This window comes from Alternaria burnsii, assembly GCF_013036055.1.
Source record: "Alternaria burnsii strain CBS107.38 chromosome Unknown 752, whole genome shotgun sequence".
NCBI lineage: Eukaryota > Fungi > Ascomycota > Dothideomycetes > Pleosporales > Pleosporaceae > Alternaria > Alternaria burnsii.
The window spans coordinates 53,941-76,232 of record NW_024066114.1 but is presented as its reverse complement, the minus strand read 5'-3'; the positions used below and the strand labels follow the sequence as shown (position 1 = coordinate 76,232).

Below are 22,292 nucleotides of genomic sequence, written 5' to 3'. Positions count from 1 at the left end.
GAGGACCTGAATCGTGACAGCGCGATAAAATGAAGTAGACGCATCCAAGAAGCGCGCCCAGAGACCAATACGCATGAATAAGCACTTAATATGCTATGGCTGATACTACGGTGAACAAGGCCATAAGGCTGACTTCTCACCTGAGAATAATGGGACAAAATGTTCTGAGCTGTGCGAAGGATCCCGTGCAAGATGCAGGTAAGCAGACGCGCATTGCTCCTTCAATATTGTGGCGTTCTTCGCTGTCAGTATTTCGACTACCGATATGGACGAGACTGCACCAAATCTGACACAAGGCCGTTGGAAGTTCGCTTCCTGTCAAACCTATGTGTTGGTAGCGATAAGCATGCAGATGATGGCCAGTGGGCGCTTCTTGCAAGGATGACGTGGGAGAGACTGTGGGTAGCAGCCTAGCGTACATCTAATTCACTTGTTTTCAGCTGCTAGCGGGAATACTTTGACTGTTCAAAACTATTGCAAGTACGGAGGATAAATAGCCACAACGTTGATCCGGCATTGCCCTGTTCGCCTAGAAGCAAGTATGAGAAGATGTATCCGCTTCAGCCGTGTCCTCAAGGTGGCAACACTGGAGCATTGAGATATCATTCGAGATCTGAAGGTTTCGCCGATACTATCGCAGCGCCTGTGGCTGCCCAAGACGGCCAATGCAGCTCTGGTGCATATCAATAGTCTGACTTTGGTCCTGAACGTCATGAAAGCGGCACGGCACGCTCGAGAAGTGGCGATTATAGCCGAGCCACAGCGCAAATTCAAGTGTAATCCACACATCCTTTCCTCAGGACGCGCTCTAAGTGGTCAATATCGTGATGTAGTGATGCTGTGGTCGGACGAGGAGGTCCGGCCCCCCTCACAAATGTCCGACACAGCATGATACGCTAACCCTAGCGGATCTAGCGCTTGTAGGAAATAGCACAGATCGTCTCCAGATGTTGACTCGCTTGCGCTTCTGTGATCCTTCTTCGTCTCGCTTGACCACTATCAAGCTTTACAAGCCCCGGAGGCGGCTCTCGACTCCACGGTCAGCCTAGGCGACGGCTCTGCAGACTACCCGTAGCGGCATCTCCTCCATGTATCTACATGTCAAGCTATGCCTCACATGCCCCACTTTCTGCGCGACCCAAGGCACATCACCGCTTGATGCAGCATCACGGCCTGCTGAAGCTACAGCCTCCTTGTACGACTCAGCACTTGCTGCATCTCTGCCGAGTGCCTAGCTCGCCCTCTTCAGTCAATGTCTTCCGCCGAGGCTGGGTAGGTCTAGCTGCATTCTGTCTCGCAACACGAGCGATGCCGACATTTGCGACTAAAGTAACCACTTAGAAATCTCCGTTCATGCCCTCAGGGCTGATATGCAGCCGTATCTTACGCTCACAGCTCTGGGCAAGGCGCCCATACTAAGCCAGCATCCTTACCGTTTATGTGCCGTAGGCCGTACTCAGGACGATCTTGGATACTCTCGCGGCGACACTCTCTACATGGAATGATCATACCACTAGCTAGTGGTGGGAACTCTCCACTGCTGGCGTTGGTAGCCTTTCGGGGCTATCCCTCGGCCCACTAGAGCAGCAGGGCAAAGTTGCCATGCTGAAGATATAATCACTCGTACCATCCTTTGTGTATCCGACCAGCCAGCCTTTCGCTTTCCGTTTTACGTTAGTTAATCTGAGCCTGCTTGCACCTTTTGACCCTGTGCATTCAGGCTTTGGCAGCTGTCGTTTACATTTAAGTTCTTTCGTTCCTCCCTGCTTAATCCATAATGGTTGCCTCAATGTTCAAAGTAGCCACCGCCTTGGGGCTTCTCCTGCCATTCGTCGCTTCATTGACTGTGCCTTCTGTGGAGCACCTCACACCCAGAGTTCCTGAGGTTCCGTGGAAAGAAACCGGTCTATGGAGTGGCCACCAAAAACGAGACGGGTACAAAACGAACTGTAACCATGGACCGACATCACGAGGATGCTGGAACGGCGACTTCGACATCGACACGGACATGGATCTTCACTGGCCAAATACTGGAAAGACAGTCAAGTATCATCTGACTATCACGAATGGCACAGGAGCCCCGGACGGTTTTGAGAGACCAATCTTCTTGATCAACGGCCAAACACCTGGACCTGTAAGCGCATCGATCACAACATGTTCGCTCCCCTACTAACATGTTATAGACCATCCTGGCAGACTGGGGCGATGATCTCGAGATAACCGTGACCAACGACCTCCAAACTAACGGCACTGGTCTGCATTGGCACGGTCTAAGACAACTCGGGTCAAATGAGCAAGATGGAGTCAATGGTATCACTGAATGTCCAATTGCACCCGGTGACTCCAAGGTCTACAAGTTCAAGGCGACACAGTACGGCACCACGGTGAGTTTGTCCAGTGGCGTAATCTATGATCGGAACATATCTGACAGCCACAGTGGTATCACTCGCACTATTCCGTACAGTACGGCGATGGTCTCGTGGGTCCCATGATTATACGGGGACCAGCAACAGCGAACTATGACATTGATCTTGGTGTGCTGCCGATGACAGACTGGTTTCACGCGACCACATTCACAGTGAATGCCGCTGCTGTTCATGCCAACGGCCCTCCAGTTGCAGACAACGTTCTCATCAACGGCACGATGACGTCTGCCGCAGGAGGAAAATATGCAGAGACGATCCTTACTCCCGGGAAAACGCATCTGTTGCGACTCGTCAACACCGGTATCAACAACTACCTGCATGTCGGCCTCGATGGCCACTCTTTCCAGGTCATCTCCGCCGATTTCACACCAATTGAGCCTTTTTGGACTGACAACCTCATCCTCTCAGTCGGTAAGTTGAGCCGGGTCGTTTTCTCTCCACCCGCCCGTTGCGGTTCTCACAACATGCGCCTGTGCGACGCGCCCCCACCCACGAGAGCGCAGCCACGATAACTATTGTTGAAGAACGTTTCACTAACATGATCACTAGGTCAACGTTATGAGATCATCATCAACGCAACCGAGCCTATTGGCAACTACTGGTGGCGTGTAGGTACTGGTGGTAGATGCGACGGACCCAACGCAAATGCGGCGAATATCAAGAGTATTTTCCGGTATGCTGGCGGACCAGCTGGGGAGCCCAACTCGACTGCTAGAGTTTTACCAGTGGGTTGTTATGACGAGCAAAACATCGTCCCGTATGCCAAGACGACTGTCCCCCAAGAGATGCCCGAATCATTGACTTTCGGGTTCAACGACAACTACACTAGCGATGTAACACAGAGCCAGGGATTGGTACAGTGGCTCGTAAATGGTAATCCGATGGCGATCGACCTCGATCGACCCACATTACAAGATGTGTTGGATCGTAACGTCACGTACGGAAATAATCGGCACGTGTTTGAAATCGATGAGAACCACAAGGTGAGTCTACAGCATTGAAACCAGAAGTTTTCGCAGCTGACAGTACCTTTAGTGGCAATACTGGGTCATTCAACAAGACACCACCAACAACACTGCTCCACCACTACCCCATCCCATCCATCTTCACGGCCACGACTTCTACGTTTTGGACCAGCAAGAGAATGCTGTCTGGAATGGTGACATTTCCCGGCTCAAGACCAATAATCCCATTCGTCGAGACACAGCCAATCTCCCTGCCAGAGGTTACCTCGTCCTTGCCTTCGAGTCTGACAACCCAGGAGCATGGCTGATGCACTGCCATATCCCCTTCCACGTGGCGGCCGGTCTTGGTGTACAATTTCTTGAGCGCTCGTCTGAGATTAAGGCCAAGGATGGATTTGCCGAAATGAAGAGGACGTGCAAGAACTGGCAAACGTACCACAGAATATTTCATCCCAATGGCATACTCTTCCCTGGAGACTCTGGGTTATAGGCAGCCTGGGAATTGATCAGTCTCTTCCTCTATTCAGCTATATCACTTCTTCTTCTTCTTCTTCTTTTTTTTTCATGGCTGTTTGCCATGAATGCGTGGGCAAGATGGCGTCATAACACGGTTCCATCTATACGCTGTGCTTAGCAGTGATCATTTAACCCGTGGTAATAACGATAATTATCAAATGAACAATATATGAGATGCAATTATATCCCCAACGATATACACTCACACTTGGAAACAGCCATGAACTTGATTCCACAACGTAACCCTGCAGCGAGAAAGCGGTTCCGTACCCGGGCATCACCAGTTGACCCTGATCGCAATTCCCAACCTCTTTTGGCGATCAGCATCTGTCAATCGACGTTCGGTTTCTCGGAGCAACGGTGCGGATGATGTCGACGTTCTCTCCGCTACCCGTTGCTTTTCCTTGGTACAGCCTCGGCCCCCAGCGCATCATGCAGAATGCAACCCACGGTAGAATGGTAGGTAATCAAAACGCGCAGAACTAGTTAGATTAGTCGCATGCTGGCATCTCGTCGGTGGGAAAAGAAAGAGGAAAAAGGGGGGCCAAGTGCGATAGCGGCACTCGGCGGCATTGCTAGTCTTTATTACTTTATGAGGCTGGGGCTGGAGTTGTTTTGATCAACCTCCTCGGAAGGAAGGCTGGAGGAGGGTTACGCTTAACCCTTCTTTTCCCGAATCTTTCGTTTTTCGATTGGGTCAGAGCTATTGTATCCTGCGTCTATGGCACACGAGGCTAGATCTTGTGATGTCATCTCTTTCCCCTTGCGTCTTGTGGTAGGGACTGTGTTTTAGTGTTGATGGCTGGAAGTCTTCGAGGGACAAAGCTTCTGCAAGTCGAGCTGTATCTAATCTTTCTATCGATCATGGGAAAAGTCCACTGACTTCGAGGTTGAGCTGCCCATGCAACGGCACCAAAGGTATGTCGCCCCATGATACGACAGCTACGATCGACCAACGCTAATGGAGCAACTTGTTCTTGTATATTAGCTTTCAACTGAGCCTCGTGTACTCTTAATGTTGTTGATAGATAACGAGTCGCTTTGTGATATTTGTGTGGCACAGAAGTACATGCTGCGCTCTACCTATTCTACCTGTCCTTCCTAGTAGTTCAATCCTTAGACTCGAACGCTATATACAATATGCGTGTGATTCGATAGCATGAAGATCACACCTGAATCTGACCAGGAGAGTTTTTTAGGTTCGAACACACCTCCCTCTTACGAGCAAATGTTTGATAGTGGTCTCACGATGTCGACCTTTAGCTGGCAAGACTCGACAACGCATAATTGATCCACCGGTTTACCCTTCCCTTCTTTCTTCTGTCCTCACCCTCCTTCAGCTCTTCCTCATGTTTGATTCGGTCAGTCTTCCCATGGGCTTTCCTCTGCTCTTCAAGCTTTAATTGTTTCTCCACTGCTACAAATTAGCGTGCAATGAATTGTAAGAGTTACGCATGACTATACATTCTGCTTTGCTGAACGATTTAGCTCCAATCCCTGTGCCATCCATGGTTATGTATCCGCGACAAACAACTGTTCGGCGACCGCAGGTAGTGCAGCGCAGATTCTTTCCAAGGCAAAGTATATGTCGGAAAAAGGTTTTTGTGGTTATGGTGTCAACACGTAGCTATCAGGGTGTTGATGAAAGATGCTTTAGTAGTCATGCCAATTCAGAGCGTTGCCATAAATAGGCGATCCGCGAGTCGAAGGATTCGCTTGGATGCAGGCAGAGTGGCTGAGCACTCCCTTGGTCATGCGAAGCCCTATGAATGAGGGGTTTTGAACACAACCGATACGGGGGTCTTTGAACCGTCATGGAAAAGGTAATAGATTTCTGGAGAGAGCTGGGAGGATTCTTGAACGTTGTATCTTGCTCGGTATTGCTATGCTGAGCTACAGAACTCGGGTCCATTGCCTGCATGATTCTCAGATCATCATCATCATCGTCATTGCGAATCAATCGCGCAATGCGAGCCACCATAACATGTCTTTTACTGCATGAATTTCTCAACCTCTGAGAAAGTCAGGCCTCCATTGCCCGAAACCTATTTCTTGGAGACAACTTTGGCGAGGTCGGCAAGGGCTTCGCGGCGCTTGAACTTGGCATCCTGGATCACGCCTACTTGTGTTAGATGTGTTGCATGGCAGGAGTGTTTTGTTCACGTACTAGCATCGGCATCGCTGCTGAAGTTGCCAGACCATGTGATGAACGTCTTGTTCTCGTGGGTGCCGGAAGTGACGGGGTATACGCGGATAGTTGAGACGACGGAAGAGTAAGAGAGCTCAGGCTTGGAGGTAATGACGGAGTATGTGATGAAGTGGTCGATTGACTATGCATCCCAGTCAGTATCTGCAGGGTTTGCTCATGCGCCTGCGCCGCGTACAGAGTGCTCCTCTTGCTTGACCTCGAGCTCGGCGCCGTCCTTGAAGGTCCACTTGACGATGTCCGTCTCGTCGGAGGTTCCCTTGACGAATTCGCTCTTGTCGAGCTTGGACCAGAACTTGCTGAAGTCCTGGAGCTTGATCAGGTGCCAGACATCGCTGAAAGACGCGTCGATGACAGCTGACTCGCTGACCGACGTGGACGTGGGGATGCTTCCGGACATGTTGACTCGAGTGGTACGATTGAGAGATTGAATGGAAATTGGTGGTGAATGTGGTCGGGGCGGAAGAGAAGTTTGGTGGGGCACACACTTTTGTTGCAGACTAGTAACGTCATGGCGAAGCTGCAACACTCGCAGCTGCAGCTACCCCTCCTCTACCATCCCCCAACATGTAGGCAGGCAACACTCCCATTGGTCTTCCTGGCCCATGTGGAGAGATGAAGGCACACCCTTCAGGATATGTCTGCAGCCAATCCTCTTCGCGCCGCCACAGCCACCGCCACAACGGAGGAACACACGCCCCGATCTGCCCGACCATCTGGACGCGCAACACCCGTTTGCCTGCTCACCACCCGCCCAGTCGATGCTCTAGAGGCGCGCCCTGGAAGCCTGTCGTCCACGCTCTCTTCTGCTAGCTTCTACCAACTTCTCCAAGAGTCACACAATGGCGAGCCATTGGTCTCTGGCCGCAAATCGCTCGCTTGGTCACCAACAAGGCTGCGTGGCGAGTAAGCTAACGAGGGTTGCACATACGTACGCTTGCACGTGCGACTTGATGCCTGGAGTCGTTTGCTTTGTATAAGACGCCCGAAAAGGTAGCTTCTTGCATTGAAACATTACATCCCTCCATCACCACCACACAACTTGGCCTATTACAATGCCGTCCGTTACATACATGAACAATTCCGCTCCCTTCTGGGACTTTATCGCTAGCCTCGAGCAGCAAGACTCTCAACGAGGCCCGCAACACCCTATGCATACCCACCACCGTCACGACGAGACCAACAACGACCACGAGGCACCCCCTCAAGGCCCCCAAGATCCTTTTGCTCCGTTCAGATCGAGTGGTCCTTTTTTCGGTGGCGCCTGGGGTATGCCTCATCGAGGGGGACCTCCTCATGGACAACATGAGCACCATCACGAGGGAGCCACCGGTGCCCAAAATCACGACGGTACAGACCAGCCGGAAGCCGAGAAGGATGCTAGGATAAACACCGAGAATGATAATGGCCAAGGTCCTTCAAGTACCTCTGGGTCAGTCCATGAAGCTCACCACCGTGGCCGTTCTCAAGGTCGCTGCGGTGGAGGACGTCGAGGACGCTGCGGTCCTGGTGGCCCAGCTGGTTCTGGACCTCATCATGCTCACCATCCCTATGGCAGCTCACCTCGCCACGGACCGCATCACGGCGGCCATCGCGGAGGCTGGGGTCCCTGGTCACGCGGAGTGCCTTTTCCAGGCAGGCAGTGCATGGTTGGCGCACCCTCTGGGGCTGCTGATAATCCTTGGAACTCCTTCGACCCCTCTGCATTTGCCGCACAGTTGTTTAACCAATTCACCGACACCCACCCTTCCAACGCTACCAACACTACCAAAGCCAATGAGTCCGAGGACCATACACCTGACGCCGACATTTTCGACACTGAGTCCGCCTATGTTGTTCACGTCTCGCTTCCTGGTGCCAAAAAGGAAGATGTTGGCGTGAATTGGGATGCAGAGAAGAGTGAGCTAAGCATTGCCGGTGTCATATACCGCCCTGGTGACGAGGAGTTGTTGAAGGCACTTGCTATGAATGAGCGCAAGGTTGGAGCCTTCGAGAGAAAAATTCGTCTTGGGACGAGGGCGAACCCAGCAAACGTCGATACCGATAGTATCACAGCGAAGCTTGAGGACGGTGTCTTGAGGGTTGAGGTACCGAAGCTAGACTCTGGTTTCGTGGAGATCCGCAAGGTGGATATCGAATAGATCCGTGGTTGACACCGCTGCAGGTAGTTATGGATACGATGGAATGCAATGTGCCATCGTGGGTTCCTTTTATTAATCGTGATCAATGAAATTAATGTGTATTGATCTTTTCCAGTCGCAGTTCTTTGCCCGTACGCGTTTTCCCCAATGGCATCTTTTCCATCCTTCTCGAGGCCAATTATATGAGACGAAGAGTTTGGAGAGAATCATGATAAGTCTTCTATCTCCTTCGCAATGAGGTCAGCACACAGCTCCGCCAACGCGTATATCGTGCAGCTCGGCATCGCAGCAATCGGCTCCGGAAACACACTAGCATCGCAAACCCTTAGCCCCTTCATTCCCTTGACCCTGAACTTATCATCCAGCACTGTTCCTAGAGCGCAAGTTCCCATCGGATGAGCTATGGTTACTGCAAAAGCTCTGATTCTTGCATCAATCTCCTCGTCGCTGCTCGCAGCTGTCAGCGCTGGGAACCTCTGATCTGCAGGTGGCACTTCGCCCTCAATTTCCGAGGCAAGTGGCTCTGTTTCCACAAGGCGAAGGTTCTCACGTATAGCCCGTCTAAGGATGAAGCGATCTGTCTTTGTGGACAGATAACGTGGATTGCAGACCGGGTTGTCCCTCGGATTGGCAGATCGAAGCGTCACGGTACCGCGTGACAGAGGAAGCATGTGGAAAGCGCATAAAGAAATATGAGCACCATCTGCTTGAACTGTCGGAAATGCGGTGGCGTGGGCAAGAAGTGGGTAGTACCACGCTACACTGAGATAGTGGCTCCGATGTGGCCTTAGTAGCAAGGCCTTCTCGCTCAAGCCATCAGGATTGATACCGTCTTCTCTTAGATGTGTCTCTATTTCTGCTGCTGGGAGATTCGCAAAAAGGGCGAAATCAAACGGAAGACCTTGACCATATTCAGGTTTCATAGTACCGTCGAAAGGACGGGCGAGACCTTTCGATGGATCTCTCAGTTTGTAGTATTGTGTGACAACGTTGTGGTCCGTGAGGTTTTCGCCAACGGCGGGCGATTCTACCTTCTGAGATATCCCGTGTTGCATAAGCTGGTCCGCAGGGCCGATGCCAGACAGCATCAGGAGCTGCGGTGTTTTGTGAGCGCCACAAGAGATGATGATTTCCTTGCTTGCCATCATTCGGCGACCAGAAATCAACTCGATCGCTATAGCACGCTTCAATTCGTCAAGAAGAAGACGAGCTACTGGGGTGTCGCAAAAGACTTTGACACCATCGAGATTGTATACTTTAGCACTGTGCTGTCGCGTCGCTGTTGTCTCGGAAGTGGCAAGCCAGCACTGGGTGATATCTCCTAGACCAACTGGATCACCCTTTGTTGGATTGTACTTGTGACCTAGATTCTCGGCACTCTTTTGGAGTACACTCCTAAGTGGGTATTTTCGGCCTCCAACTGTGTGGATTGGTCCATCGAACCCGTACCGACTTGTGTCCGCAGTCGTATCAAAATGAGTCTCGATACGCCTATAGTATCTGAGTAGATTTTCATACTTGAATCTCTCGTTACCTGCTCTTTCTGCAAGCACGTCCAAGTCAGCAGTAGATGCACGCATCCACATGCCAACGTTGACGCCGCTCGACCCGGATAGTAGGCGTCCAGCCGGGTTGGGTATCTTTCTATCATCAAGATACTCTTGCGGTGTCGTTGGGTAGTCAACCATCAGACCTTCCTGAAAGTGTGTCGTCCAATCCAATGGGTCAGTGACATCATTGACAATAGAGTGGTCCACTGCGTTTGCTCCTCCTTCCAGTAACGCGATGCGCGCACCAGGAAGGTATTCCTTGAGTCGCGATGCGATCACCACGCCAGCAGTACCTCCGCCCACCACGATGTAATCGAATGTATCGTTCATGAGTATCTGGAAAAGAAGGTGTTTTGGTGTGCGGATTATAGACTGACTTGACCGCCTCGAAGGTGAAGACTGACGACGCAACCACCTATAGCTTTCTAAGTAGTTTTGGTGTTTACAACCTCGATGTGGTGCTATCACAAGCATTGTGCGGGGCAAGAATCATGTGGGGCACAATAACCTCTGAGTGTGCATCACTGGAGGGGCTGGGCAATACAACCCTTCTGTCCATCAGTAATACCAACATCAACATCTATCAGCTCATATACACGAAGTTTTCTCCTCGTTGGTATTCGAAGGCAAGAAGCACCACTGTCCAAATGACGACATCGGAAGTTGACCAACGTACGCCCAACCTGAGAAGCACCGACGCGCGCAGCTACGAGATATACAAGCTTCATACAAAGAGCATCCATGTATTGTGTCTCCGGGTTCCTTGTACTACCATACGGTATAAACGGACTAGTGGCAAGTCAAAGACGTGATTGTATCCGGCTCTTATCCCACTCAAGACTTCCATTTCAAATTAGACATCCAAGTCCCAGAGTACAGTACGATACACAAGGCCCCAGAACTAGACTAGCAATACTTTCCACATGCTTTCACTGTTGTCACATCTTCAACCAGAGATCTAAGATCACATCAATCACAGATACTTTTCTACTGACCCACCTTCGTAGCGCCTCCTACGTCGGTTGGTTGGCTTTGACTGTACTCAGGTTGCGCACAAATCGTCAGAAGCACAGCGGGGGGTTGGTTAAAGTACCTTCAAACGAGGTGAAACGCTTTCTTTCGCTTCCCCGGCAAGCAAACAACTACCATACCTACCACATAGGTATGGACTTGGTAGATTGGTAACGTCAGGTCATGGTTTGCCGTGAAGGAGGCTCAAAATCGTCTTGAACTAGGAGGGATATATGGGAAACGATCTATTTAATCTTTATATGAGCTCTCAGGTACAAGTGAATGGAGGACCAAGAAACCAAGGTGAAGGCGTCTCACACGCTAGCGCTTCTTTACCCTTCTAACTGCTTCCGTGGTGGACTACCAAAACAAACAGCAGTTCGTCTACGATTTAGTTCCCTACTGTTCTCCATAGATCTACAAGAGTCTCAAACAGACGGTCGTGAACGCATAGCCAATATTGCTGCTATGGGTATCACGCTCCACGAAAACAGACCCATCGAAGTCAACTCGGATCAAGGCATCCAGAAAAGGATAACCACAAACTGTACAGAGCAGCTACCAGACATGATGGCTCAACCAGAGGTCACCGTAACCCCAGCGGCCAACATGATCAGACTGGGGAGCAGCACGACATGTGGACCGACCACGTTCAAACCTGACAACTTCAACAAGACGGATGCTCAAACAGCAGCGAGCCCTATCCACGCGACCCTGTCCGGAAGCACAAAGCTGCAGCTTCTTGGGCCCCGGCTTGAGGTCACAGGACCAGAGCTGGTCAGCTCCTACCATACCGATGCAAGTAAAGCCTGGACTACTCGTGACTCTTCCACCCCGCTAGCGCTCAGTGACACGCAGTTCAAGCGCCCGTCGCCGGAGCAAGTCTCGTCAACCTTCCTTTCTGAGCTCCCGCCCCGCCCTTTATCCAAACGATCATTCTTACAGCAACTGGTCAATCCATTTGCACACCCGACACACGCTGCTCACGCCAATGAGACCGTGTCTCATGGAAACAATTTTGGCAATCCTGACATCGAATTGAGTGCACTCGGCCAAGAGATAAGCCTTCATGATGCAGATCGTTTAAGGTCGCTCAAGTTCTGGGGCTCGATGTTGATCGGAGTAGTACTGAGCATGGCCATTGGTATACTCATCTATTCTCTTGTGCGTCAGTCTGAAGACGACTTGGGATAGGAATTGGAGAGAATGGGGGCTAGGGACAGCGCTAGAACTTGAGGAGAGACGATCGTGGAGATGAACAAGGTTGTTGATGGACGAATGGCAGAGTAGACGTGCAGTCAATTACAGCGTCGATAGTGTTCTTGAACGAACTCAGTCTTCTGAACCTTCGCTAGCACAAAACCAACGACAGTATGCTGGGCTATGTAAGCTGCAGGTGGTCCAGCAAGCAAGGAATCTATGCTTTCACTTACGTGCTGCTCGGAGACTCCAGTGCGTAGCGAAACGATATCAAGGCTGCCAGATGCTACACCCGCCTCACCACAGCTCAATTCGCTCAGTTCACTTAGGACTAATATCTTTCAACGTCCCTACAAGTACTCACAGCTTGCTCCACAATGCTCTCGCATTCCGATGTTGGCTTCCAGCTGATAATCTTTCAGCTTGCACCCGCCAGAAATCGTATATATTATCAAGTACTATGCTTCTATCGTCTCATCTTCAGCAAACCTTGTTTCATGTGCCCGCCCAAAACGTTGAACCATCACCCGTACTATCTCTTCCATTTAGTACTTTTCTTCCGCTTTCGAATAAATCCAGAAAGCCCACAACAGACGCGGAGCTTGAGCACTGGAATTTCTTAGCTCTAATCGTTGTGGATCACATGGCTATATAGGAACCATAGGAAGAAAGGCGACACACGTAGTGGTCACACGTGGAGTGACAGGAACTGCAGTAGAGGTGAGATGATGGGAAAGAAACGTGATGAGAGCGAGTTTTACAGAAACGTAGAAAACGGGTTGACTTAGATGACGAAAGCTGCAGCAGGGGCTGTGTTATACACCAGGGGCTGAGCTCGCCGCAGATGGCCTCGAATCTGATACTCCCCGCATTACTACATTGCCATAGTGCCAGGGCTCGAATCTCCTTGCCCAAGATATTCGGTGTGAAAATCAACGCCGGTTGCTGACAATCGCCTTAGCCGCGAACTTGATAGCCGCGGCAGCTATGCCGCAAAGAATCCAACGCGCCAAGATTAATGACAAGCTTGAGGAAGCTCGATGTGGCTATGATGTATCAACATTTACAGATACGCTTATCGATATCGGATGTGCATGACTCGCATGAGCTAGCATCCGACGACAGCAGCTTGAAGTCTACGGACGCCTTGTTACTTTGAAGGCCATCACACCATCTTGTCATACCTATGGAATTTTCCCTGATGGCATGCTGATCGCCAGGGGAACGGCCAAACTCTGACGATAAATGATACCGGGATCCATGAACTTGGGTTCGGCCTTGGTAAGGCGCCGAGCATTGGCATGCAGTCGTTCCTGGGCATCGTCACTTGTGTGGACAAAACCCATGTTGACCTTCCTCTTTGCGCAAAGAGCGTGAGCTAGCTTGACTACGGAATTGGGATGGCTGAACTCTTATCGCGACTTGTCAGGACTATAAAGCAGAGCTGGTGAGTGAACACAGCTTTTCAGGTCTCAGCCAGCTCACGCGACAATGCAGCTCATTCCCACTATAGTCGCCGCTACCGCGGTCCTCACCGGCAGCGTATCTGCTGTGAACTTCACCGGCGATGTCGTGAATGGTGTCCCGGTCATCAGCGGCCTTGACCTCGCTGATGTACCCCCGCAGACTGTCTCGAAATACTACATGCGAGCTGGTGAGCTCAATGGCGGTCACCCTGTCCACATACCAATTATGGTTGCACGTGGAACACCAGAAAGTTTGGAAATGGGCAAAAAACTGTCGCTGTCAGCTTCCATTCATGGCGACGAGCTAAACCCGGTTCGCGTGGTGCAACGCATCTTCGAACAGCTTCAAGACCAAGTCGCGACACTCAATGGCACAGGTACGCTCTATAAATCTCTGCGAAGATTGCTGCTGACTTTGAGGTAGTCATTGGCATTCCCACCGTGAATCCCATGGGAATATACCTGAACCAGCGAAATTACTTCACCTCGGGCGCTTCAGGATCGCTTACGAACGTTAATCGCATCTTTCCTGGTACCGCAGCCACGGAAGGAGGTAGTGGCCCTCAAATTCTAGCTTACAACATATGGAACCAGATCTGGGCAAACACATCCAATGTGGATGTTGGCATTGATCTCCGTAAGCCTTCCATGCATCCAATCTCAGCAACACATAGCTGATTCTAGTACAGATACCCCCAGTTCTGGCGGAGAGACTTCGCTGTGGTGTTATTCTGACTTCCGCCTACCCTACGTGGAGCGTCTGGCCAAGCTCCTTCAACCCGATACTCTCAAAATTGATCCTGGTGAGCCAGGATCCATCGAGACAACTTTCGTCGATTACGGTATTCCTTCACTCACTGTGGAGATGGGCCAGGCAAAGGTCTGGAACAACAGCCTAATCGACCGTGTGGTCGATTATGTGAACCGCGTCATGGTCGACCTCAAGATTACACCTACCAACGAAACTGTGGAGCCCGACCTGAGCAACACATACATGATCACCACTTTCCATGATACATGGTCACAATATGGAGGATTCGTCGAGAGGCTTGTAGCTGTCGATGAGCCAGTCACCAAAGGCCAGCCTATTGCTCACATCCGGAACCCCTTTGGTGATATCATCGAAACGCTACTCTCGCCGGAGACTGGACGTATGTTCCAGAGCCCACGCGATCCTAGCATCGAGCCTGGCGGCAGTGTTGGACAAATTGCTTACAACAGCACGGACCCAGAGTGTGCTGATGGGTGTATTCTGTCGGGTCCTCAAGGAAGAAGATGATGGAAGGTTTTGTGCAGCATCACAAGAATACACAAAGACACTCAACTTAGACTCTTCTTCTTCATACTGAAGAAGTGCGATTCTCTAATATCTATGCCATGATTTTCGTGTGATGTCTACCGAAGGATTAACCAATAATACGCCACACCAGCAAATTGGCCTTACTATTGCCTACTTAGTCTGCAATAACAACGCCGTTAGGCTCCAGTAAAACTCTGGCTTGCGTTGGGGACGACCTTATAATTTTCCATGTGATCGAGGACATTGACCCGCCAAACTCTACTCACAGTCACCACGCAAGCATTCTATCACGGTAAATCCCTGCCTACGTGAACTATAAATATTGATTGATTTGATCAATTCATTACTTCCATATACAGTGCTTCAAGCAACTAGTCAAATCGCGGTCCATGTAGGTAAACAGAGCTCACCAATCATGTCGTACCACAGCTCTTATCATCATACAACAGCCTTCTTTGAAGAAATTATCTATGCTGATGAAGGCTCTCGCTCCTGGGCAGGAGCTCCACCAGTGTTACCTCTCTGACCGGTAGGCACGTCATCGAGATTCCTCTGAGCAGCGTGCGTAGGGTCATCCTTCAGGGTCTCGATAGAACCACCAGTTTGCTGGTCTTTGACGTTGCCAGCAAGACCAGTCAGGCCTTGACCCTTCCTCGATCCATCGTGAAGCTCTTGCGAAGTTTGACCTTGACCCGGGTGGCCGAGACCGGTGTGAACATCACCTGAGGTGGCGCCTTGGAGAGTATCGGAGGCTTGATGGTACATCTTTTGGTTGTTGAGGTCGGGATTGGGTTGGAAGGTCTCAGAAGCTGGGGCGGTGCCGGCGGGAAGTGTTTGTGCGTGAAACTCGGGGACGGCATCGTTACCAACTAGCTTTCCGGGTTGATGCTGAGGCGCATTAGTTAAGTCCAATCGTATCAAACAATGAGAACGAGCAGTGTTTGACGTCGTCTTGTATGTAGTCTCAGAGAGGCTGGAGCAGGTTCTTTTATGGATGGAATCAAGAAACGCAACATATTGTACTTACACCGCCACTCATAAGGGGCTCACTGGGCTTGACGTGTCCAGCAAACTCGCGTCCATCGCTGACGGCATCGGGGTTCTGGTTTTGGCTCATGTTTGCAAGATGTGCTTGATGTGTAAAGGCTGTAATTTGAAGTGATTGAATAATATGCCGTCGAATTGCTGGAGTACTTGAGCTGAAGTCTTTTGCTTCAAATAAAAATGTTCCAATTCAGGGCATTCTATAGCTCCATATGATAGCGTCACCATTTGACGTCGAGCTGATGTCATGCCAATGCCCACTAAATCAACCATCCACGGTGTAAGACTATGCCGAACTGAGCGGGTACCTGACGTCGATTATGAAATCCGTAGCGTTACATCTAAGCAGAGTCTTGCTCGTGATCGCCGATGGTGAAGACTAGGTGCTGTCGGGTGCTATAGGTGAAAGGATCGGAATGCCGTTCCGATGTTTCCGACCCCTTGACTGATGCTTCTCCCCATGTATCACGACATGACGTTTGCATCCATCGAAAAGGAACGTCGTTGAAAAGTCCTGCAATCATTCAAGTCCTTGATGTTTCGCAATAACAGAGAAAACGCTAGCCCCCGGCGATTACGTAGGGAAACAGTAGATATGATTGTCGCGACTCGCAAGAGCCTAATCTTACAGACACGCGACTGTTCTACGTGAGTATGTAGATCGTCCTTCACGCCATGGCTCTTTTGGAAAACTCATAATCAGTCCTACGTTTGTACGTGTTAAGGCATATGGGTGACCTACTGAAATCAGCTTCCCTAAAGGAGCTGCCTAAGACTTAGCTAGGCAGTCCTCACAATCTAGCGATAGCAGCGTTCTCGTCTGGTCAATGACCAGCATTGTCCCCTAATGCAGCACCTCGTGTGAAGAGTGATTAGTGTCAGATGTCGTTGTGCAGAAGTGTATCTCATCCTTGCAATGAGCGTAATCATAGTGTCATCCTATGACTGTTATGCTCGTACCACGGGATGAAGCAGAGCAAAGAGGGCGAATTGAGATAGCATCCTAACTCTCGTAAGTTTTTCATATTGCTGTCTGTGATGGTATCAAGAGCGCGAAGGCCCTCAGACGCTGTATTTCTCTCGATAGAAATATTATGCCGTGTCTGTGTCTTGGATATGCCTCGTGGGTATCGTATAAGGTCTCATTTCCATGCAACGTCCCCGATCCTTGCCGCTGTCCTGCCGGTTATTTTTGCGCCGTAGGCTTCAAGGAAGGGCTAGATGCCTCTTGCTAGTCTCTGGATCATTCCTCTTCCTGTATGAAGGGGTTCGGAATCTCTTCGCTTCCGTCCACGGGCGAGATGACGACTAGGAGGGTGCCGCGTGCGACAATGAGGCCGAGCTTGCGATAGCGGATGTTGCCGTCCTCGTCTACACAGGATCAGATGTATTCGCGTGGAGACAGCGGAGGGGCACATACCAGTCAATGCTTCCTTGACCTCATCTAGGACGAGGTTCATGAGTTGGTCGTAGCCTTTGAGTGTGCCAATGACTGCAACAAGTTAGATTCTAGCGCGCCATCGCAATACATGATTTCCTGGACCCCGCCAAGATGCATACCTTCTCGTCCTCCGCTGAACTTGACTGTGATCTGCTTGTCCATGTACTTGCTCAGGTCAAGAATGTTCTCCTTCTTTGGGCGCTCCGTCTGTCCCCCAGCACCTCCAGCCTGTGCACCGCCACCACGGCCACCGCCCCTTCCGCCGCGGTCGCCTCCTCGGCCTCCACCGCGGCCCCGGAATGCGCCTCGCTCAGACATGGTATTAGCGTGGAGAGAAAGAGAGGCGATTTGGATGTTGGAGCGTATGGTGAGGTGCAGCTCGGGCGGCCAGTAAGACTTGGTGGTCTGTGCCGTTCCGGGAAAGGCTCCTTCCTCCAGGGCGGCCACCCCACATCCCGGTCACGTGCAGCTTGTCTGGCAGGAGGCGTCGCAGGGGTGGAAAGAGGATTTCCGCCATTGCTTCCAGACCTCCGCCGTGCTGTGGCGCTTGGTTCTTAGCAGCTAGATTCACCCAGGCCCACGCGTCCTGCGGCATTTTTCGTCATGCCGCCAGACGACGACGACGACGACGACGACGCCAGCCCAGGGTCGCTGCCACCGTCCTGGCCTCCCATACGGTACCATGAAGCACCTCACACACTTCTGCCACAGCCGGGCTAGTTTCAGCGTCGCCCGTGGCCGTGGTGTGGCTGTCTGTCGGAAAGTCGGCAGAAGCTGAATCGCCCGCGATGCGCATTTATTGCACATCAAAACGCCTGGGCCGCTTTTAGCTGCACACCACAAGTGATTGGCTGGGAGGGCCGCTCTTGGAAAGCTCTTTCTTATTTCCGGTACGATGGGTGCTTCCTTGTCCGCCCCTCTGCTTTCCGTTCGGGGCTCTTCAGCCACCGAGCAGCCGTTTGGCTTTCCACCCTCGCTTTTGCAACTCTCCCAACCATTCCCTCGTGCGTTATGTATCTTGTCCTGTAAATTCGGGCCTTCGCGACTAGACGCGAGCGCCCTGTAGTGTGCTTGTGCTGAGTTGTTCGAGCCTAGCGTCCTCCGCTCCACCCTCGAATCTTGCCATCCGTTCATTCCGCCCTCGTAGTAATCACCAACCCGGCATCCCTCCAGGCCAAGGTATGGCCAACCCGGAATCGCACGCTGCGGCTGAGCGCACCATGCCCTCACATGCGACACAGCACCATGCGCCATCTCTGCCCAGCGACCTCAAGCGCAAACGCAGTCCTTCTCATGAGATGCACCTGGCTTCGCCCGCGCCCGTCCCCAAAGCCGCTAAGACCCACAACCACCTCCAGATCAACTACCTCGCCAGACACCTCGAGAAGGACCTGCCGCTGATCACCAATGATGACACCCTGCCCAACATACTCTCCGTCCTCAGCGACTACCAGGGCGTGCTGGACCGCCACGAGAGCATGGCCTGCAACCTGGGCGCAAGACCGCTGGGACCCATCTTGATCAAGCGATTCGAAAGGCTGTTCGACGGCCCCCCACGAGTACTCAAGAGCCATGGAAAAGACGGGACGACGGTGACCTGGCTGGACGTGGTCGAGTTTGCGCGCAACAAGCCGGAGCAATTCCAGCTGGACCAGATGAGCGAAGGGGTACGCGTCTGCCAGTTCTACACCAAGCAGTGTCGAGTCCAGATCTCAGAAGAGGACTTTGTATTGATATCATCGGGCATTCCGCAGAAGATGATTCCTCCGCAACCCATCATAGAAGATGAGGAGAAGGAGCTGGGCACCATGGAGATTCTAGAGAAGAACTTGAGCCAGATATGCTCACTGGCCGATCAGGGTGAGTCTGACCAAGCACCATAACTAGCATCTAACTCGCTAACGTTCGACAGTCGCTGCTCGCACTCGGCAGCTCAATCACAGGCTCAAGGGTCGTAAGCAGGCCATCCTCGATCGAAGAGCAACCGCAAGTCCCGCTCCTCCCATTCCTCGACCTACTAGCCCCTCCAACGTCGCACTTATGAATGGCGGCAGCTCGACCGTCCCGAACTTGGGATACAGCCAGGGACACGCTCAAGCTCATACCCAAGCCTCGCAGACATCACCTGGTGGTAGTGGTGGCTTCGTCGCAGTCAATGCGCGTCAGCATCATGAAGCTAATGGTCACGGGCACGGCCACAGTCATGGCCGCGGCCACGGTACTTCGTCGTCTACCCGTCATGAACTCCTAGCCAAGTTTCATACAACAAATGGTCGGAGCTCATCCTCGCAGCCACCAAATAGCACCGCCGATGCACGGAGACCGTCCATGGGCAGCCATGCGGTCTCTCACCCATCTACCCCTGCAACAATTCCCACCAGGGCTGTCCCGAAGCCCGCTGATGGCCCTCAGGCTCCGCTGCAACATATTACAAGGCCACCTCAACCCCTCAATGAGTCTGAGCTGCACTCCATGATGAACTCGCCTGTACCGATACCGAACACTCCCTCCAATCTCCTTCCCGCCTCGAGTCAACGCGCCAGTCAACAACCAGAAAAGGATGACGGAGGCCCTTTCAAGGTTGAAATGGTACACAGGATGGAAGGTCTGGCCAAGGGTGAACGCATAATTCCACCGTGTGATCGCTGTCGGAGGTTACACATGGATTGCCTGAAGAACCTCACGGCATGTGTGGGGTGCACGAAGAAGCATGCAAAGTGCTCATGGAAAGAAGTCAAAGAGGGTGAGTTACGCGGTGGATATACCTACCCGCCCGGTACTACCAGCAATGGTCAGAGTGAGACTAGCGACCATGAAAGTGGTGATCGCGCAAGTACGGGAAGCCCTGCTGCGATGATGAGTCCTTCACATCATGTGCCAACACCATCGCATATCTCACACAGCAACGGCCAGCACACACCTCAGCATCAGCAAGCCCACCAACAACCTTCAGATCAACATACACAGCCACTCCCACCACAGCGCGATGGCTCACACGATGCACGGGTACCATCGGGCCGTAACACCCCACATGAGCGGGAGCGGGAACGAAACGTCGAAACCCAGCTCCAAGAAGCTGCACAATCTAGCCTTGCACATGCCAACGCTCGACTGGGTGGGTCCGAAGGCAAAGGACCTGACTACTCCAATCAGACCATGGTTGCTTAAACCATATTACAACACAGACACTAACAGCTAGGGTCTTGTGAGGGGCGATGTCAGGGTTCCATTTCTTTGTACATTTGTTGCATGATACCATATTCACTCTCCTTCTGGTCTCGAGGCTTGGGAAGCAGGATGTTTCTTTCTTTATATATCAAACTGCTCTTCATCACGAACCATAAACCTTCAATTCTATCACCATCAGAGCTATCTTGTGCATGCATCGTAACGAAGAATCTTGATAATGGAATAAAGAGCATGTGCGAAAGAAGATCTCAGTGTAGCCGACATCAGTAAATATTGGTATCTTCTTATTTCTTCCTCGCGATCCAGAACGAAGGACGGTATGTATTTTGCAACATACTCCGGGTGTTGGAGATATATCCCGTCTCGATAGTACCATGCTCTTGTCTCTCCATCACAAACCCAAAATGCTCAACTAATGCAATTACTTCGTCATGTGTGAGTTCTACCGAGCCCGGATCACCAATCCCTGCATCCACATCGGCTCTCCTTTCTCCATCCTCGGCCAGTTTACCTTCGTCGTTCACTCTCCGTGGTGGTGGATGCCACAATAGTGGACCAAGATTAATCCATAAGCCTCCGGGTTTTAAGCAGTTACGAACAGCTTCGATATAGCGAATAATATTCGGCGCAGTGTCAATGAAGAAGACAGTCGCTACTGCATCGAATTCATTTGTACAGTCGTGCCGACCGTAGACAACGCAAAAGTCGCCTGTTGATATGCTCATTCGTTCACCAGCTGGAACTCTTGAGGACCCTTCTTTTGTTAATTCTGTCGCTGGATGTATGTCCGGTACTCTGACGGTTCTCAGTTGGTCCTCCCGGGAGACGTGGTTTGAGCTGTTCAGTGCCCAGGGAGCAATCTTGAACTGTCCAGTACTTTTTGTGTCATTCAAGACCAACGCGCTTGCCATGAGCATATGGTAGGAAATCTCATTCCCCTCGACACTGAATCCTGCATGGCAGATATCGAAGACCAAACGTCCCAGCCCAACCCCAGGAACCAGAACTTTGAGATTTGCGCGATCCAAATCTGGGGTGATACTGCTTCTCGAGGCAAATTCTTCTTCCACTGCCGCTACAACAGGATCGAAGCATTTGATCCTCTCCACATGCCCTGCTTGACTCCACTCCCTCCAAAACTGGTTAACACAACTCCGTGCCTTATCCACATCACCCTGACTCGTCTTTGCTCCAAGCTCATCCATGATAGCGTCGAAGACCTTGTATTCGTCGCATGCATATTTCTCTGGCACAATTGAAGCTACCCAGTCACTGTCTAGAGTGGGGGCTAGGAAGGCTTTGAAACCTGCTACGAAAATAGCTTCTGCTAGCTCAGCATTGCTGTCAATCAGGTCGTCAATTTGAGAGAGTGTAGACAGGATGGAGAAAGGCGGGCGGGATAGCAGTGTCCAATGCGATTGTGGGAGGGAGTAGAAGGCTTGGCGGCGCAGGTGTGTCCCATTGTAATGAGCAAGGCGGCGGTAGGAGCTGCGGAGATGTCAGCGACTTGTCTTCCGGTGTCATCTTGGGGAGGCACATGTGAGCATACCGAAAAGAGTCTAGAACTGAGAGGATGAGATTTTGTTCCTCAGGGTCTGTGGTAGGGTCGTAGGGTTCTCGCGATGATGCTTTCATCTTACATTCAGAAAAGGTTGATGATGCCCTGAGTTTCGTAAGTGGTCTGTAGCTTTGCTGACTGTTGCAATTATTGTTCGTGTTCGCTCAGTCCATTGGGTCGCTATTGTCTCGTGACAGGCTTCAGAGTAAGGTTCGCAGTTATTGCCCCACCTGCCTCGGTCCTCCATCATCATCGCGACTTGACTCTTCGCGCTTGCCT

At 51.4% G+C, this 22,292-nt stretch overlaps 11 protein-coding genes across 11 annotated transcripts; 5 read left to right on the top strand and 6 right to left on the bottom strand.

The window, feature by feature from the left end:
* Window positions 1-1,777: 1,777 nt before the first annotated feature.
* GT037_006112 (multicopper oxidase) lies at window positions 1,778-3,881 on the top strand (the record flags this gene model as incomplete). The annotated part of the gene is made up of 5 exons (XM_038931159.1): window positions 1,778-2,134; window positions 2,184-2,384; window positions 2,438-2,837; window positions 2,976-3,409; window positions 3,462-3,881. 5 exons carry the CDS (start codon window positions 1,778-1,780, stop codon window positions 3,879-3,881), a joined length of 1,812 nt encoding a protein of 603 aa, XP_038785656.1.
* Window positions 3,882-5,166: 1,285 nt separating this feature from the next.
* GT037_006111 (uncharacterized protein) lies at window positions 5,167-5,417 on the bottom strand (the record flags this gene model as incomplete). Its single annotated transcript, XM_038931158.1, has 2 exons — window positions 5,167-5,324; window positions 5,372-5,417. The coding sequence occupies 2 exons, from the start codon at window positions 5,415-5,417 to the stop codon at window positions 5,167-5,169; spliced, it is 204 nt and encodes a 67-aa protein (XP_038785655.1).
* Window positions 5,418-5,952: 535 nt separating this feature from the next.
* On the bottom strand, window positions 5,953-6,513 carry GT037_006110 (uncharacterized protein; the record flags this gene model as incomplete). The annotated part of the gene is made up of 3 exons (XM_038931157.1): window positions 5,953-6,026; window positions 6,075-6,237; window positions 6,292-6,513. 3 exons carry the CDS (start codon window positions 6,511-6,513, stop codon window positions 5,953-5,955), a joined length of 459 nt encoding a protein of 152 aa, XP_038785654.1.
* A 655-nt stretch (window positions 6,514-7,168) lies between these two features.
* Window positions 7,169-8,254, top strand: GT037_006109 (uncharacterized protein; the record flags this gene model as incomplete). The annotated part of the gene is made up of 1 exon (XM_038931156.1): window positions 7,169-8,254. The coding sequence occupies one exon, from the start codon at window positions 7,169-7,171 to the stop codon at window positions 8,252-8,254; it is 1,086 nt and encodes a 361-aa protein (XP_038785653.1).
* Window positions 8,255-8,460: 206 nt separating this feature from the next.
* On the bottom strand, window positions 8,461-10,134 carry GT037_006108 (gmc oxidoreductase; the record flags this gene model as incomplete). Its single annotated transcript, XM_038931155.1, has 1 exon — window positions 8,461-10,134. One exon carries the CDS (start codon window positions 10,132-10,134, stop codon window positions 8,461-8,463), a length of 1,674 nt encoding a protein of 557 aa, XP_038785652.1.
* Window positions 10,135-11,283: 1,149 nt separating this feature from the next.
* On the top strand, window positions 11,284-12,009 carry GT037_006107 (uncharacterized protein; the record flags this gene model as incomplete). The annotated part of the gene is made up of 1 exon (XM_038931154.1): window positions 11,284-12,009. The coding sequence occupies one exon, from the start codon at window positions 11,284-11,286 to the stop codon at window positions 12,007-12,009; it is 726 nt and encodes a 241-aa protein (XP_038785651.1).
* A 1,497-nt stretch (window positions 12,010-13,506) lies between these two features.
* Window positions 13,507-14,760, top strand: GT037_006106 (succinate dehydrogenase subunit sdh; the record flags this gene model as incomplete). Its single annotated transcript, XM_038931153.1, has 3 exons — window positions 13,507-13,858; window positions 13,906-14,118; window positions 14,171-14,760. The coding sequence occupies 3 exons, from the start codon at window positions 13,507-13,509 to the stop codon at window positions 14,758-14,760; spliced, it is 1,155 nt and encodes a 384-aa protein (XP_038785650.1).
* A 489-nt stretch (window positions 14,761-15,249) lies between these two features.
* On the bottom strand, window positions 15,250-15,898 carry GT037_006105 (uncharacterized protein; the record flags this gene model as incomplete). Its single annotated transcript, XM_038931152.1, has 2 exons — window positions 15,250-15,669; window positions 15,809-15,898. The coding sequence occupies 2 exons, from the start codon at window positions 15,896-15,898 to the stop codon at window positions 15,250-15,252; spliced, it is 510 nt and encodes a 169-aa protein (XP_038785649.1).
* Window positions 15,899-17,068: 1,170 nt separating this feature from the next.
* Window positions 17,069-17,584, bottom strand: GT037_006104 (uncharacterized protein; the record flags this gene model as incomplete). The annotated part of the gene is made up of 3 exons (XM_038931151.1): window positions 17,069-17,196; window positions 17,246-17,317; window positions 17,386-17,584. 3 exons carry the CDS (start codon window positions 17,582-17,584, stop codon window positions 17,069-17,071), a joined length of 399 nt encoding a protein of 132 aa, XP_038785648.1.
* A 285-nt stretch (window positions 17,585-17,869) lies between these two features.
* Window positions 17,870-20,434, top strand: GT037_006103 (uncharacterized protein; the record flags this gene model as incomplete). The annotated part of the gene is made up of 3 exons (XM_038931150.1): window positions 17,870-17,943; window positions 18,333-19,126; window positions 19,179-20,434. 3 exons carry the CDS (start codon window positions 17,870-17,872, stop codon window positions 20,432-20,434), a joined length of 2,124 nt encoding a protein of 707 aa, XP_038785647.1.
* A 305-nt stretch (window positions 20,435-20,739) lies between these two features.
* GT037_006102 (methyltransferas-like protein) lies at window positions 20,740-22,090 on the bottom strand (the record flags this gene model as incomplete). The annotated part of the gene is made up of 2 exons (XM_038931149.1): window positions 20,740-21,943; window positions 22,005-22,090. 2 exons carry the CDS (start codon window positions 22,088-22,090, stop codon window positions 20,740-20,742), a joined length of 1,290 nt encoding a protein of 429 aa, XP_038785646.1.
* Between the last annotated feature and the right edge of the window lie 202 nt (window positions 22,091-22,292).